The sequence below is a fragment of the Pezoporus occidentalis genome, unplaced genomic scaffold (assembly GCF_034315485.1).
Source record: "Pezoporus occidentalis ecotype Australia unplaced genomic scaffold, CSIRO_AGI_Poc_V1 ctg294, whole genome shotgun sequence".
NCBI lineage: Eukaryota > Metazoa > Chordata > Aves > Psittaciformes > Psittacidae > Pezoporus > Pezoporus occidentalis.
Genome location: NW_026914874.1, coordinates 660509 through 678071, shown reverse-complemented (window position 1 = coordinate 678071; position 17563 = coordinate 660509). Strand labels below are relative to the sequence as shown.

The following is a 17563-nucleotide window of genomic DNA, read 5'->3' as shown; positions in this document are numbered from 1 at the left end:
CAATTCTGGCAGAGGCAGCAGGGACGTTTCACTGGGAACTCAGCACTAAACACATTTCTTTCTATCCCCTACATTCAAAGCCTGACATACAAGCTAAGCCAGTACCAATGGCTGGTTTTCAGAGCACTTTCTGGCAGATGATTGCACAAAGCTCCCAACTTGTACTTTGAAAACGCAAAAAGGCCTTTAGTGTTCTTCACAGCTCAGAGAAGCTGGCCACTGCTGCATACCTCAAAGCACACTTGATTACCAGGAGGTAAACACCACTGGAACATACCAAGCATTCATTTTTGTTTCTAAAGACGCAAGATCTTCATTCATATTTGCACTACAAAGAAGTAAAAAGGCTGATGGCCAGGCCTAAAAATGCCTGTGGGTTTTCAGTGGGGTGGGTGAGGAAGGCAGCTTGGTTTTCTCTTTTAAATGACTGTGATGTTTAGTCTGTGATGCATCTTGAGTCGAAAACTTCTGAAAGTGTTTGCATGTATGCAAACCCGTAATGATCTGCTGACAGCTACTGACGGGTGTAAAGCCACAAGCTAAGAACGGAGCAAACATTACCCCAATTCACATCTTCCAGGTGCTCCAGTAACGGCAAGAAAAGTACCTTCTTTCAAAATGAAAAGTCCAATTCTTTATTTCCTGTTGTTAATAAGCTTCATAAAGCAACCCTGGACATGGCCAGGGTGCATCCCACATCTGCAGCTATTTCTTGCTGTGGTGGCCCTTGGGCAGGCATCCTCCATCATGGTGATCTGGTCACACCACGCTCGATGCTGGCATGTGCGAGCACAGTGGGGTGGCTGTGCATAGCAGGATGTGTTCAACGTGTCCTATGTCACACCTGAACAGCCAGGAAGCACACTACAGCAGAGATGTGACGAACGCACCCTGCAAAGCAAACATTTCAGGCTCCACCAGGCCAGAGTTTGCCAAACAGTGCAAAGTTTGATGGTATATGGGGATCACACTAGAGGAAATGCGAACTTCTGTGCCTTCCCCACACAGTTATTGATTAGCACATACAAGTCACTAGAGTAGTAAGTGTTACAAAGCAAAGTTCAAACAATTACTGAACCTTGTTCAGCCCGACTCCAGTGACTGCCCCAGCACACCGCATTTCCTGCCATCAGGGTTAAAGCCTCATACTCTGCTGTGAGAGAAGGAGCTACAAACTCTTAATCCTGCTCTTCTGTACCATTATTGCATATTCTCGTTTCTCATACTCATTCCCTTTGTGCTGTAATTCCAGGTTTCTCTGTCTTGCTGCACAAGAGTTTTTCCAGGGTGGTGATCCCCTCCTTTGCATCTCCCCTACTTCTGTGTGGCTGAGATAAGGGGAGCAGTCATCCTCAAAGCACTCCTTGGTATTATTTGCAGAACTTGGCAACACCAACTTGGGACTTGTGCTTCCCATGTTCGCCTCTGGATCCAACCTGCCACGCATGCGTTGGCTCAACAAGGTGATGCAGTGCCAAAGATGGTCCTGGATGGTCCCAGCCTCACCAAACCAACAAGTGCAACGCAGCTATTGCTGCAGTCAGATTTTGGGTTAGGTTTCAGGGCAATACTAGAATTTAGGAGTAAAACACTCCTGGATTTGTAAGAAGGCATGGTCTCAATTTCCAAAAGCAGTGGATTAAAGAAGAGACAACTTCGTAACAGATTATTCACACAACCACATTAACCCTGTTGATCGCCTTTCCCACCTTTTGGAAAGAACACTTCATTATCATGCAGATGACACATTTCTAGACACAAAAACCCCACAACACTTGTGATGTTTATCTAACATCCACAATCCATATTCATAAGACACCAGCTGTTAGTCTGATTGTATTTATTACCAGAAGTCAGTAATGAAATGGCACTGAAGTAGAACACAGTAAGAATCAGCATTCAAGTGTACTGTGATCTGATAAGCTGGAATTCAAACTGGTTTTATAAAGGTAACCAAAGAGATACGGCAATTGAGAGCTTAAAAGAATTGACTTTTTAACCTTACCTGAGGAAAATGACATACAATGCAACAATCTATACAAACTAGACTACTGTTCAGCAAGTGAAGAGGGGCACGGGATGGATAGCAATTACACTAGTGATTTTCAATTTGAAGAAGTTACATTCAATTGAGAGCAAACAACAATTCAGGAAAAATTACAGGCTTGAGAAACGTACATATTGAAAAGCAGCTTTGAGGAAGCATTTTTAAAGGTAGCTGTGAAAACACGCTGGAAAAGCTCAGTCAGAGCAAGCCCAGAGTTATGTCTAACAATGTTAGTTTGCTTTGCAATGTAATTACATTTCCATGTAAGATCATTACTTTAACATGGAGATGCTGCAAGGGCTGGAGCAGCTCTGCTCTGGAGCCAGGCTCTGGAGCCTGGAGAAGAGAAGGCTCCTGAAGGGGAGACCTGAGAGCAGCTCCAGTGCCTGAAGGGGCTGCAGGAACCCTGGAGAGGGGCTTTGGACAAGGGCCTGTAGGGACAGGCCAAGGGGAATGGCTTGAACCTGCCAGAGGGGAGACTGAGATGATCTCTTAGGCAGAAGCTCTTCCCTGCAAGGGTGCTGAGGCGCTGGCACAGGGTGCCCAGAGAAGCTGTGGCTGCCCCATCCCTGGCAGTGCTCAAGGCCAGGTTGGACACAGGGGCTTGGAGCAAGCTGCTCTAGTGGAAGGTGTCCCTGGCCGTGGCAGCGGTTGGAGCTGGAGGAGCTTTAATGACCCTTCCAACCCAAACCAGTCTGGGATTTTATTATTTGCATATGACAAAAATAAAGCACAGTGACATGAGCTTGAAGACTCCTGTGACTGTACTTCATATTGAAAGCTACACCTAGACTAATTGTAGACCGTGGCTATGTGCAACCACCCCTATTCTGCATCTTAAACAGCAGTACTAAGGGACAGCTTGTACGTAGGTTTTAAATGCCAGTGCGGGAAAAGACAGACACACTGCAGCGTCTCTTGACTTGCTGCACCCATTGTCCAATGTCATTTTCTCCATCAGTGCCTTTGCAGTCTCCCTGATACCACACTTACAGCCTTCCTAGGATACTCCCTTTCTCACCAAAAGGGTACCCTCTTGCTTTTAAAACTGATTAGCTTGGATGCTAGCCCATCGGAGTCAGTAACTGATGGTCTGTCACCTGGGAGCAGCTCCTGTTCCCACTATGACCTGCTGAGAGCCCAAAAAAGATTAACACAGATTCCACTAGTAATTAGCAACTGAGAAGATGAACTAGCTTCTGTTTTCCATGATTGTGTAACAGATCAATACAAGTCTGTAATCTTCCTACTGCATTTTCCGTTCACCTTCTGTTCAGCAGAACTAAATAAGGCATTTACACTCAAATACAAAGAGCTCGTATTTTTCTTAATCCAAATCTATTACTCTCAGGAATACTGTTGCTTTGAAGAAGAAAATTGTTCCCATTCAGGGAACAAGATGTGATTTAACTTACATTCCATGAATGTGACCAGAATGTGATTCTTTCTTAAAAGGAAGAATCATGAATTAAAAAACATGAACCAGAAGAATGAATTCCAAGACCTGAAAACAGAGCAATGATCAAAACTGAAGCAAGTTTTTCAGCTGTCAATTGGAATGCACAACCCTGGTGATAGTTTAACTTTTTGGTTGGTGTTCCTGTTTTTTGTTTGTTTGTTTGTTTTTTTCAGGAATGATCACCTGAAGAACACCTCGAAGCAGATGTTTTGGTGCTAAAGGAGCACAGTGCATAGCAAGTTAGACAAGCACAGTGTGGTTGCTGCAGGGGTTTTCTAAAAAGACACGTTTGGTTTGAAGTGTCTTTGCTTACTAAATGAAAAATCTTAAAAAAAAATAAAATAAATAAGGAAATTGCATCTTTTGAGTGATAAACCCAGCCATTTTCTACATCTAACCAGCATTTCTTTAAAGCCAGCCAAGAACGCAAGAGCAATACTTAGACAAAAATTATGAAGACCAAATCTGCTCTTGAAATCATGGCTTCTAATAAAGCCTCGTGTTTATTTTGCTCTTGGCTCACTCACATAGAACAGAAAGCCTCCTGCCATTGAAGAGTAATGGCAAAATTAGTTTTCAAGGATTTTTAAAAAGTTCCATGCTGGCACGGAAGCCTAAGCTTTTGTCTTTTAATAGAAAAGCAACAGATGCGGATGCAAGGATTTCAATCCAAACTGTCTACCTGAATGAGAAAATTTCCTTCCAGGAATAACTGGAATACAAGTGCTTGATTCTTCAGTCCTAGTGAAAATCTCACTCCCCTAAAGCAAAGGACACAGGAGGTGGGTCTGGAGAACACCAACTGCACCATCCGCTCTGCCACCAGCTCCAGGTAAATGCTGACTCTACCCCACATTGTTCTGCTGAGTCTCTCTTGAGAGACACCAATGAATGGTACAAGAAGGAGATGGGCTTTCCTGAAGGAAGCAAAGAGGTGCAAAATAAAACCATGGTGTTCAGCAGCACACTAGGAAATCCACGAGGCCCTGTGATCATTTGAAACCAGCATGCCAAGAAAGAGCAGAATAATTAAAGCACATTTAGGGTGTAATCATTAACACAGTACTCATCACAGTAAAATTTAAACAATGAGTATGTGAAAGGGAAAGGCAGTATGTTCTATGCCAAGAATAATGTTTATATAAAGATGGATGTGAGAAAGAAGATTATAAATTACATGCACATACTCACACCCATCCCTTGGCAAGTGCTTGATAGTCCTCTGCATTCACACATCTGAGATGCAAGCTAATAGCTTTTTGTGCAAGGCAGCTCCCTCAAACTGCTGTAAGGACACACCACTGCTACTGCTGATGCTTTAGAGAAATGACAGCCTCCAGCAGGAAGCATTTCTTGTTCAGTTTCCTTAGAGTGCACATCTGTCTTCTGCCCAGTTTCATGAAACTGGGATACCCTACACATTCGTTATAGCAAACCTGTATGTTTTGGGCTTTTCGCAGTATGGTAAATCAAATCAACCTTGCCTTCTATAAAAATGGATCTGTTCCCAACACACTCTAGAGCAGGGAGGGCAGTTTCGCACGCCAGCAGCCAGCAGAACCTCACCTATCATGCATCTTGGACTGAGGGACTCAAGCTGACTGCCTCAGCTTCTCAGACCAGAGTAGGATCATAGAATAGTTTGGGTTGGAAAGGACCTTAAGATCATCCAGTTCCAACCCCCCTGCCATGGGCAGGGACACCTCACACTAAACCATCTCACCCAAGCCTTCATCCAACCTGGCCTTGAACACTGCCAGGGATGGAGCATTCACAACCTCCCTGGGCAACCCATTCAGTGCCTCACCACCCTAACAAGAAAGAATTTCCTCCTTATATCTGATCTAAACTTCCCCTGTTTAAGTTTTAACCTGTCACCCCTTGTCCTGTCACTACAGTCCCTAATGAAGAGTCCCTCCCCAGCATCCCTATAGGCCCCCTTCAGATACTGGAAGGCTGCTCTGAGGTCTAACACACCAGTAACACATCAGTGTGTCTGATCGCCAAGCTGGCCTAATGCCAGCTTCCAGAGAAACACAGAACCAGGGTAATGCCTTTCCACTGAGAGGCAGAACGATCCAAGTGTGTACTCAGATCTCTGTTTTAACACGGCACATTTAGATTTCATCTGAGTTTGTGAGAACAGCCTCAGAGTGCAGCATGCTCTCCTCCCTGCCTTAATTGCCAAACATGCAAATGTTTACCCCCACATGGAGGTTTTGTACCTACTTCAAGCACAAGAGAAAATGTAAATGAATCTTACAGACTCAGCTTGGAGTATTAAGTCTCGAACGCTGAATCTGAGTCACTCTATTTGTCACCACCACTTTCATTCATTCTGCTTCAGAGAAGGGACCCCCATGCACATGACTTCTAAATACTGCCATTAACTCCTGTTGGTAAAGGGAGGCATTTGGGATCAATCACCACACGATTTTCCCACCACATGAGGAAATGCATCCTGCAGTTAAGTTGTCTTGTTAGCTTGCACTAGATTTTGATCAGGTGAGCATCTTGGTAAGAAAAGGCCTTGCTAGCTTGAGCATCTGCAAGTCCCAAGAGCATTACATGAAAGATACTGACTTGGAAAAATTAATTTGGTACCAAGAAGTTCAGTACTACCTCCACCTGTCAATCACCTCTTTCTCTGCACTGTACTTCAAGCGCAGCAATAGATTAGAAGCAGTTCGAGCTCCCAGGTCGAAAGGTGGAGTGCACACAAAGCAGCAAGGTGCATCAGCTTTGGACTGGGGAGTACTTCATGTATTGCCAACTGCATGAAAAGACTGAAAAAAATAAAGATCCCCTGAGTTGTGTGAGTGTGAGCTGAGAAGTCCTCCATGGAGGGAAAAGAACATCAAAGCCATAACTGACATCTGACTGCAGGCAGGCAATCCAGCCTGGAGATAATGAATAAATGCCCCACTTGGAGGAAGAGCTCCAGCCACAACTGTGAATAGTCGGATACAAAACAAGTACATAGGACATCGAGGTTTCGTAGCTTCAGAAGCACCAAGACTGTTAAAAAAGTAACAGTCTAAAGGGAACTCTTCATCATTTTAAACCTTGCTGCATTTTTCTGATTAAAGATTGACACAGTGGAGCCAACATGAATTCTCTTAACCAAGGGACAAAACTATGCGCTCTGGAAAAGTTCCTCAAGTGGAAGAGCTACAAGACTCTGCCCATTGCTTCCCAGATGCTAGTTATAGTGGTCATGAAACCATAATAATTGCCACAAAGTAGATGTATTCAGCAAAGCTCCTTAGTTTGGAAGGAAAACACATTCCTTCCTACGCAGTATCTGGCAACTCCGACTGCTGCAAGAGGAACTTGCAGATCAGTAAATTTTCTTACTTTAAGCATGCAACCTAGTTTTGATGTATTTTGGCTACCATATTGCTATGAAGAAGGCTTTCAAAGTTGCACTGATGAGTATTTTAGCAAGCAGGCTCACCTGCACACACAAACATCTTTCTGGCTAAGCCTGAATGATACATGCAACGAGTAGATACTCTCGGAGGATGAACTAAACCAAAATGCTTTAGTTTTTCCTTAACTGAAATAAAAGAACCTGCAGCAGTGCCAGCACTAACCCTGGTAACACTGGGCAGGGAAGGTCGTCGAGCCACATGGCAGCCATCATTTGGATGCATGTAAGCAGGTGATTAGCTCCAAACCAGCACCTCCCAAGTGTGGCTATAATACAAATTGTCTTTATGATGAGCCAGCCCATATTAGCGCGCATGCAAACACATACCAGTACCCCACTGCTCAAAAAGCCTTCTTTCTCTGTGCTGCTGCTTTGCTCATCTGATCAAGATGATGAATTAGGCAAGAAGCGAGGTTATAATCTCAAACATCAACTAGAATGAAGCGATATTTAACTTCTGTTCAGACAACTCAGATCCCAGTATCAGACCGGTTGTACTGGCAGAGCTCGAGACCAGCCTTCTGCAGACTTTGCTACGTCAACCCCTACCAATACTGGAACCAAAGATTTACCAGCTCACCTGCAAACATCTGGGCCAGACATTGCCTGTGGCATGGCTGTGGCATCGATGACACTCATCTCCAGCCTGTGGCACACTGAATCCTGGGCTGGTTTGGGTTGAAGGGACCTTAAAGCTCCAGTCCCAATCCCCAGCCACAGGCAGGGACACCTTTCACGAGAGCAGGTTGCTCAAAGCCCCATCCAGCTTGGCCCTGGGCAAACACTGGTCTTGTTCCCCGTCCTCAGCAAGGAAAGGGAAGGACAAATTTCTACATCAACAAAATGGTCCATCATTTGTGATGTGCAGTTAACAGATGGTGTTCAAATTAACATTCGTATCTTTCAAGTGTCTTATCAAACAAGGCTAAACAGCATCTTGAAATTTCCATTTTAAATTTTCTATGAGATTGCTAGAAGTACCACAGACAGATTTTACTGCTGTCAACTAAAGCTGTTGCTGCCTTTAATGAAGGACTAGATCCCTACTTGAAATAAAGCAGTCCAGGCCCCTGACATGCTGTTCAAGGCTATCGGGACACCTGCACAGAAGGAAGTCTCTTCCACCTTCACCTGGAAGACAGAGACAGCTCTCAAACACTAGAGCTGCCTTTCTAAAATGCAGACGCAGACCATAAGCGCCTTATATAAACCCTAAAATTCAGTGACAAGACAAATTCCGCACTGTCACAGTGAAGAACCCTGAAGTTGGATCCTTCTCAGACTTGTGTCCCAATAGCATTCAAATCTGAAGAGCCATTGGGCACATGAAGGCGTGCTGGCAGACACTCAATGCCTTTCAACATGACACTTCATCTGACAGAGAGCAGTTTTGACTGGAGAGAAGTATGAAACAGAGGACCTTAAGAAAACCAGTAATGCAATTACAGGTCCCTGAGAACTCAGACATACTGCAAGCACACCACGGACCACCAGCCCCCCGGCCCTCATTCCCTTCACCACCGCAACCCCGCAACATCTCCCCAGCCACTTTCCAAAGATCAGCAAGTCTGGATTGCTCTGGATCACAAGGGGTGGAATGGAAGCCAAATTCAAAGTCACAGGTCTTTGCAGAGAATGCCTTGTCAACAACTTTCCTAATTACATATATCCTAACTGGAATACTGCCACTGAGCGCTGCTGTGGCAACCTTGCCGAGAAAACAACCAAGAGAAACAGTATGCTTTAAAATCCTGTATTTAAGGACACTAAGTCTAACACAGAAAATTACTGCAAAACTCATCTGATGTGGTAAATAAGCTGGCAATATGTTCCAGTATGGGAAAAATTACTGGATCTGAAGCTTTAGTTTGAGTCGTTCCAAAAGTTATATAAAAATCACCATAAAAATGCTAGTTCTCTTCTTACAACTCAACCTACTGTTCAGTTTAGAAGCTCGGGATGAGTACATTAAACAGCACAGGTCTTTGCAAGACTCCAGCAGCAGCTTCCTCCTGTTGAGAACACTGTTCCTGTATTTTAACCAGTTACTAATCCACAGGGGAATTCTGCTCTTATCTTTTGGTAGCTACACTGCCACAAAGCGCTCACTTGCCGAGAGCTTTGCTCAGGGTCCGGCATTACCTTGGTGAAAGCCTATTTGAAAATCCACCACATCAAAATACTCAGATTTGATTAAACCAACCAGTGAACCTTTAAAAACTACAGACTTCTAAAAAGCAACCCCTTCACCTCATTAGATGGTATTTTTCCACATGCCAAACAGTTTCATTCTAAGCTATAATTTTAGCCAGCTTGCTGTAATCAGAAGTCAGTCCTGTTGATCTTCCAGACACTTTCTCCACCTCTTACCCTCTTCCACACCACCAATGATGTAAGGAATAAGCAACCCACTGGTCTTTGGTGGCTCCTATCTGGAACTCCTCATGAACATCATCTGGCCCTGGCCAATTCCTACTGTTCACTGTATCAATTTCATCTAAATCTTCTCAGCCAGTTTTAACTTGACAGCTTGAGACACCTCTCCCTTATGGAAAGTCCCAGTACAGGAATACCCCTATTACCCTCTGTAGTAAACAGAAGGAATTCCTTTGATTATCTAACTATAGATTTATTTTCCACAAGCTCTCTCTTTTTAGAAGAGATTTATTATTATTGTCTATCTTGATTTGGTCCTCAGGATTTTTTTTAATCCTCTTATAACTTGCAACTGTTTGCTCTTTTTTATTTTCTTCATTCAGATGGGATTTCCAATTTTGGAACTAAAGACATCTTCCAAAGCCTACCAGGCTTCTATAGGTGCTTTTAGGGGTGTGTTTGTTTTTCTTTTGCCTTTACTTTGTCTAACAAGCAATATGCATCAGGACCAACGGTACAGCCTCTATATGGAGCATGACTTTTCAGTAGTGGCCAAAGAAAGAAAATCTGATTGAAAAGATGTATTACCTAAAGTCAAATGACAACCCAGCAGTTATGAAAGAAGTACAAAGCAGGTGTTAAAAAAGCTGTATAAGAAGTATTACAGACTTCAGTAGTGGAACTACCTGTTCCAGTAGGGATTCAGAGAGAAACAGTTTAACAGAGACAGTTTCTCTGTAACACATCGTGCTGAGACCTGGATCGTCTGAGCCAGGAAGCGGTAAATCTGAAGCTCTTTACACTGTGAATCATTAGCTCCTGTGACTGCCGGTACCACTATCCAGCATTAACTTGACATTTGACAGGCATGTCGATAAAGAAGATCTTACCGCAATGATCTGATAGTGCTAATTAATTAAAGCATACTCAAAATTAATCCAAATCTATGGAAGAAGAACACCCAGAGTCTGGTCTCGGGGCTTCTCCCTGGCAAACCAGCAGCCAAGAGGCCAGCTCGATGGCGTTCTCCAAGCCGCGCTCCCGCTCCTCAGCCCTGAGCGCTGCACCCTGCGGGGCTCGGGAAGCAGCGAGCACAGGCACCACGCACAGCCGCGGCCGGCGGCTCCGCAGGCTGCGGACCCGGGACAGCCGGTGCCGCGCACCCCTGAAACCGGCGACCCCCGCCCGCTCCGAGCAGTGTCACCCCCCTCCCGAGGCACAGCGGCGGGACGGCCCCGGTTGGCGCTTGGGAGCCGGAGGCACGGTGGGGGCAGAGGCGGGGGGCAGCGGGTGCGCTCTCCCCGCTGGACAACCGCGCGCAGCGGAACCCCCGGGCTCTGCTACCGGGAGCGCGCCGGCGCCCCTCGGAGGCCAACCCGCTGCCCGTCCCCGACGGGCCGGTGATAAAAGCTTCGCTCGGAGCCAGGTCGAGCCTCGACACGGCAGCGGGAGCCCCCCCTCCCCTCCCCGGTCGCCCCGTTCGGCTGAGGCGCCCTCTCGGGAGCCGAGGAAACTTTCCCATCCCGGCACCCGCCCGCCTGCGCCCCGCCGAGCCGGCGCTCCCGCTCCTCGCCGCGGCCCTCCCGCCGCCCCTCAGGGCGCCGGCGCGGCTGGGCCTATGCACGGCGGCTCGGCGGCGGCGCGGGCAGTGGCGGGGCGGGCCGCGGGTCCTGCGGGCGCGGCGCGGCCTGCGGCGGGCGGCTCACCTGGGCGCACGGTCTTGAGGCGCACGGGCTCCCTGAAGTGCCGGACGACGGCCAGCGTGTCGCGGTGCGTGAGGCCGCTGACGGGGGTGCCGTTCACCTCCAGCAGCACGTCCCCCGGCGCCGGCGCCTTGCCCGAAAGCAGCGCGGGGCCCGGCGCGCCCTCACCGCCCGGCAGCAGGCGGCCTGCCAGGTACGCGAACTCGCCGCGCTCGGCACCGCCGCGCAGGAGATCGGGGTCGGGCCCCGCCGGGCCGCCCCAGGAGACCACGCACTCCTGCACCTTGCTCAGCCAGTGCCGCTTCTTCCGCAGCGTCTTGGACATACCGCACCGCGGGGCGCCGCTGCCCGCCCCGGCCGCGGCTGCCGCCCGACTGCCACCGCCCCGCCGCGCGCGCCCCGCCCCGCCCCGGGTCCGCCCCGCCCCGCCGCGCGCGCCCCGCCCCGCCCCGGGACCCGCCCCGCCGCGCGCGCGCGCGCGCGCCCCCGGTCCCGCCACGCCCCCGCCGCGCCCCGGTCGGGCGGTGCTGGCCACGCCCCCCCCCCCCCCCAAGGGGCGGGAGTTGCTCCGTTAACGCGGCGGGGGGTGGGTGTGGCCGCCTCGGGCGGGAACAGCCCCTCAGCGGGCGGGCGGGAGACCCCTCATCAGCGCCCGCCTCAGGCCCGCTCTCTCCTCAGAGGGGGACTCCGTCAGCCGCGAGTGCCCTCAGCCAAGTTCCCCCTCAGCCATGGCCCCTTCAGCCATGTTCCCCCCTCAGCCACTGGCCCCTTCAGCCACGTTCCCCCTCAGCCACTGGCCACTTCAGCCATGTTCCCCCTTCAGCCATGTTCCCCCCTCAGCCACTGGCCCCTTCAGCCATGTTCCCCCTTCAGCCATGTTCCCCCCTCAGCCACTGGCCCCTTCATGTTCCCCCTTCAGCCATGTTCCCCCCTCAGCCACCCCCTCAGCCACTGGCCCCTTCAGCCATGTTCCCCCTTCAGCCAAGTTCCCCCTCAGCCACTGGCCACTTCAGCCATGTTCCCCCTTCAGCCATGTTCCCCCCTCAGCCATGTTCCCCCTCAGGCACGATCTCTCCTCAGCCAGTGCCCGCCTGGGCCAGGACCTCTGCTCAGTCAAGATCTGCCCTCAGCCCGGCACCTTCCTGTGTCAGTGCCTACCCGAGGCAGGGTCTCTCCTCAGAGAGGAGCCCCCTCAGCCAAGTTCCCCCCTCAGCCAGGACCTCCCTTCAGTCAGTGCCCACCTCAGGCAGGGTTCTCTCATCAATCAGGAGCCCCCTTCAGCCAGGCTCTCCCCTCACCCTGGGCCAAAGCAGAGGTCAGAATGATGGCTATGATTTAGATATGCCCACAAAGCCGCCTCTTTTTTTGACTGGCAAACACAACTCCAACACATTTGCTCTCCACGTGAGCTTTTTTCTTTAGCTGTGCATCAAAGATTCCAGTGTGGCAATTAGCTTAGGCCAGGTACGGGTATTACACGCCAGGTATGTGCTATGAAAACCATGACTGGTTTGGATTGAAGGAACCTTAAACCCCATCCATTTCCAACTCCCTGCCACGGGCAGGGACACCTTCCACTAGAGCAGCTTGCTCCAAGCCCCTGTGTCCAACCTGGCCTTGAACACTTCCAATCCTTCGAAAGCTTTACAGTTCAGATGACAAATTTCTCTGCCCAGTGCATTTAAATTGCTTTTCTCTTACTCAGAGGCTGAATGTCCAGTGCAAAGTTATTTTGGACAGTGTTTCAGGAGTATCTTGAAGGCTCCAGCTGTGCCGTGCAGGCTGAGGTCCTCACTGAGCGGTGGGGCTGCAAAATCAGAGTCCTGAGAAGGTATGGAACGGATGTTGTTTGCAAATAAAGAGGTGTGACTTTGCATAACTCACGTACTTTCCATAGGAGGAAGTGAAGGAGCTGGTATCTGCGGGGTCCAAAGAATGTTTGCTGAGCTGTGAAACAATGGATTGTTGTTGCCATTGTGTCCCTCTGTTCACGTCAGTTTGCACAACAGAGCAGGTTAGAAAGATCACATTTCAACAGGGAATGTTCTGCAGTGGTAAACAGCAGCAAGTGGTTAATTTCTGCCTGGTCCAGAAACCACTAAAACCTGCTCGTAACAAATACCAGTAACTTCTACTACTGGGTATTCTGCTGTTCTTACAGATTCCGCTGCCTTTAAGGCCTGTTAGTCTGTCACTTACACAGTAAGTACCACCAAAACAGCAGGAATGTTTCCAAAGAAGTCAGAAGAACACCAGTCATATAACAAAACTGTGTTCGCTGGGCTAAAACAATGTAATCTAAACTTGTCTGGGGACACAAACCGAGTGCTCCCAATACAGCTGAGGTGTAATGCCTCCGGCATTAATGGAGTTGCAACAAGCACAGGTTTAGCTCATTGTGCTCGGTGCTATTTGAGGTACATTGGGCTGTCAGCCAACAGGCATGGAAAAAGCTGCTGGAGACAAATTCTCTTTCACACTGGCAGAATGGAAGCAAGGCTGAGAGCTGTGCAGCATTTGTGATCTGGACATTAAAAGGGACGCTGTCACATTATTGAAAACCAACCTTCAATATTTTACACAGGAATTGTGGCACCAGGCATGACCCAAAATTTATGAGCTGCTGACAGGGGCCTGTGCCAGACGTTCCGGAGAATACACACAATAATGTGTAGGCAGCATGGACATCTCAAAGAGTGTCCTTTTGGCTCCAAGGTTAGCAGGTATTCCATCTCCCTAAACAGGAGGCTTGTCTGCCCTTATTGTATGGAAATGCAACTCAGTCTTTTCACTGGCTGAGACTTTCAAACCTTGGAGTGAGATCCCTGCTGTGCTTACACACCTGACATGGGTGACAGCTTCACAAATAACACTAGCTAGCTAATAACACTAATCATAGAATCACAGACTGGTTTGGGTTGGAAGGGACTTTAAAGATCATCTAGTTCCAATCTCCTGCCATGGGCAAGGACACCTTCCACTAGCCCTATTTTGTTATTTTTACACCAGAGGCAAGTCATGAAGCTGCTGTTCCTTCAGTGAAAGTCCTGTTGTCTTCAGTATAAATTTGAAAGCCAAAAAACCTTTCCTGATCCTTTGTAAATTTTACGAAGCTCCCCACCTCCACAGTGCCAAGTTGCGCAGGTCCGTTGTACAGTGTATGAATGATAATCCTCTTCCGGAGCTACACATTTACCTTTCAGCCTCACTGTATGCCGAGAGAGTAAATAGTGCTGTTGAATGTATTTCAAAGCAAACTTCCAAACATGAACAAATTGCTTGGGAACCAACAGACAATTTTAATTCTCATCTATGCCACATGACAACACGTACGTTCATCCTGCTTTCCTTCCGCCCTTCTGATTACTCATTGCAGCTCAGAAACACGTGAAGTGTCTGCACCGCCTCGCAGCGCACAGAAGGAGCGTGCTCTGCACCACCACCAGCCCCAGCCTACCGAGGTGTTGTGTGTTTACTGAGTACTAGCATTTAAAATATCAGCAAGCTGAAAAGGGCCATCAAAGAGAAATCAGTGCTGCATCTCTGGTTCATCACCCATCATGCCATGGCAGCTGCCATCCCACTCTGCTGCTGCTGTTGGCATCAGCACATATAGAGATGCCACAAAACCAGGGTGCTGAGCTCCACCACACCAGAACTAAGGAAATAAACTGCATCAAGGCACTGCAGCTTCTTGGTAGGCAGGAAAGCAGGGTTTGTTTGTCACATTGCAAAGTTCAAAGGCAATCAAAACAGCAAAAACTTATCAGACTGCTGTTGAATTACAGCATGAATTACACTTTCTCAGAGAGCACAGAAAGGCAATTGTGGCATTATATTTGGACTTCTCCGAAGTCCTTCTCTCAGTGCCCAGCACTTGCAATGCAGCTGTCTGTGCTACATGCAGTTCGTCACTCCTGTGCTCAAAGGGAAGAGACTCAGACAGGAAAAATACGCAGGCAACACATACACCCACAAAATAAGAACAATTCCATCCTCAGCAAGGATGCAATGAAAGCAAATTGTGCGAATACAGAGCTATGTGCAGAGATTTTTGTGTGTAGAAGTGTGTTATTGTCAATCCTTCCAGTGACTGGGCACACAGGAGCTCTGACAGTCTCACAACACTACCTGACCACAATGCTATTAAAGCTTTTGGGAGAACCAGCAGCGATGGTTGGCTGCACTGCATTAACTGACAACAAAAATAGTTGCCAGGACAGAGCAGTAGGCACAGCATTCCTCCCTAACAGAAGCACTCATCTCAAACACAAATTATTCAGTAAGCTATGTGCCTCTAAGGAAGCATAAACAAATCACGGTTGCATAAAAGTGGTTCAAAGCCAGACATTTGCTATTCTGTGGACAGACATACCCAGAACTGCCTATTTGAAATCTGTGTGACCCCAAGATACAGTTATCTGAAGGCAAACTTTTAAACACATCATAAATTAACTTGTACAGGAGCAGAAGCTGCCATGCAAGCAGGCCTTACCAGGGAATTTCATCAAGCACCGAAAAAGCTTAGAGAATAAACCCAAGTCTTAATAAAGATTTGTGTCAGCCTGGGCTGACTAATCCCTGGTGTCTGCCCAGACTCCTCACCTGAGAACGGAAAACGTATCAGCCCCAGCAGGCTGTAGATCAGTATCAATGAATGCTTCACCCATACAAAGCCGCTCTATAAATCTGCCCGTATTTAATACACATATTGCCACAGCATGCAAACGAGAGGCAATGCCAGCATGAGCAGCTCTCATGCAGTGTTATGTCCTGCTCCCCTCCCTCTGCTCCCCTTCCACAAACAAACAGCCACCCTTGAGCAATGCAAATACTAGTGATCAGTACATACAACAGGCGTTGAATGTCTCATAAATAATCATGTGAAATTGCCAAACAACTGGAGAGTTGCTCTGGAAATTCACTGTGTTTTGGCCAAGACTTTACAGTGAATTAATTCAAGTTGGATCCTCTGTATGCCTCAACTTCCCAGCTGCACATTCAACAATATTTCATACCTGAACCACCACAAATTCCTTTAAACTAGTGCTCTTAAAATGAAAGAAGCTTCCAGGAAGGAGGTTGTGTACAGGCAGATCCCTGCAATGGAGAACATGAAAGAAGAAAAAAAGAAATGACACCAACTGGTTTGTTTGCTTGATATAAGCATCTGCGAGCAGGTTAAAGGCTTAGGGAACTGATGAGTCTGCTCTTAACCTGTGTTGCTATGCTTTGCACAATGACAGCAGTGTTTAGTTATCCTCAAGCTGGCAAAAAAACCCAGGGCACTGAAAGAGGGGAAATCATTCCCATCAGCAGTTGTAAGCAGATAGGTCTGGAGCACACAGTAGTACACTCTCAGGCACTTTTCATCTACTTCATTGTTTCCTGTGCAGTGCACCCTCAAGAGTCAAAACGTCCAGAATAAAACAAAACCGCAACTACAGAGACTGCTCCACATATGTTTGCTACAGGCATGGTTAGCTGCTGCTGTAGTTTTCTGTATCAGAGTTAACAAGATGAACTAAGAGGACTTGTCAAAGTGAATAAAGAATCAGCCTATGCAAATACCCCCCAGCCGCCTGCTCTGGGATGCACACAAAACGTCTGCACTGTGATGTGATCGAGCGTTGCAGATGCCGATGAATGCAAAGTGCGGATAAAGGCCCAGTCAAACAGTGAACTGAGAGTCATGCAGACGTATTGAAGCACAGCTAAGCATGGGTTTGAAGTCTACGTGTTGGATTTAGAGCCTAAAAATAGTAATAGAGCATTTAAGTCTAGATCTAGAGCTTAGTGCTTTGCAGAAAAATCAAGGATGGAGAAAACTAGTGGGATGCTCTGACATGGCTCAGGGAGGAAAAGAGTGCTGAGGTCTTCGGACAGCAAGGACACAAGTGGGAGAACTGGCCTGATTTCTGCTGGTCTCATTATTTGATGCTTTGGTGCTCTTCCTTCTACATCACTGAGGGGAGATGCCTCCACTTTGCCATGCTGAGGCATTGGGTTCCACTTCACAAGTAGCTACAATGCTTTTCTGCTGCAGCAGAAGCTCTGTTCACCTTCTTGTGCAGAGGATGGATCACTGCTACTGAATTAATTAACTGGGAATTGCCCGTGCTGACAGTAGGATGCAACCCTGGGTAGTGGGTATCACAGGCCAGCTCTCTTCCACACTGGAGACTTACCGTTAAAGGACCAGGCACTGTGTGCCCTCAGACATGAACACCTCCAAAGTCTGCTGCTTGCTGGCGTTATTGAGGCAAATCTTTACTCCTTACAGCACTTCTATGTGCTGTATTTTTTAGGCTACTGCCAGCTCGGGAAGCACCTTTTGACTTGAACCAGACAGCTTAGAAATTGAGAGAAAGGATTGGTTTCTTGCTTTTTTCAAGCTAGGCTTGTTTGTTTGTCTGCTGGATGGAGGGCTTTTTGTCTGTGAATCCATAGTCACTCAGAGAAACAGCATTACCTGTTGCAAATGATTTCTCTTGAGAGCTTACCTAAACCAAATCAAATTCAACCACACTTGGAACTACTTCTGG

At 47.7% G+C, this 17563-nt stretch overlaps 1 protein-coding gene across 4 annotated transcripts in view; it reads right to left on the bottom strand.

Moving 5' to 3' along the window:
• Positions 1-11408, bottom strand: part of MAGI3 (membrane associated guanylate kinase, WW and PDZ domain containing 3) — a 73484-nt gene extending 62076 nt beyond the window's left edge. For 2 of the 4 annotated variants that reach the window (XM_062626599.1, XM_062626600.1), the window contains exon 1: positions 11022-11406. In XM_062626599.1, the coding sequence (XP_062482583.1) occupies positions 11022-11343 (322 nt within the window). In that variant the 5' untranslated portion in view covers positions 11344-11406. Of the gene's footprint in view, positions 1-4188; positions 4266-11021 lie in introns of those variants that run through there. The other 2 variants (XM_062626603.1, XM_062626602.1) reach the window with 2 other exon arrangements.
• Positions 11409-17563: the final 6155 nt, after the last annotated feature.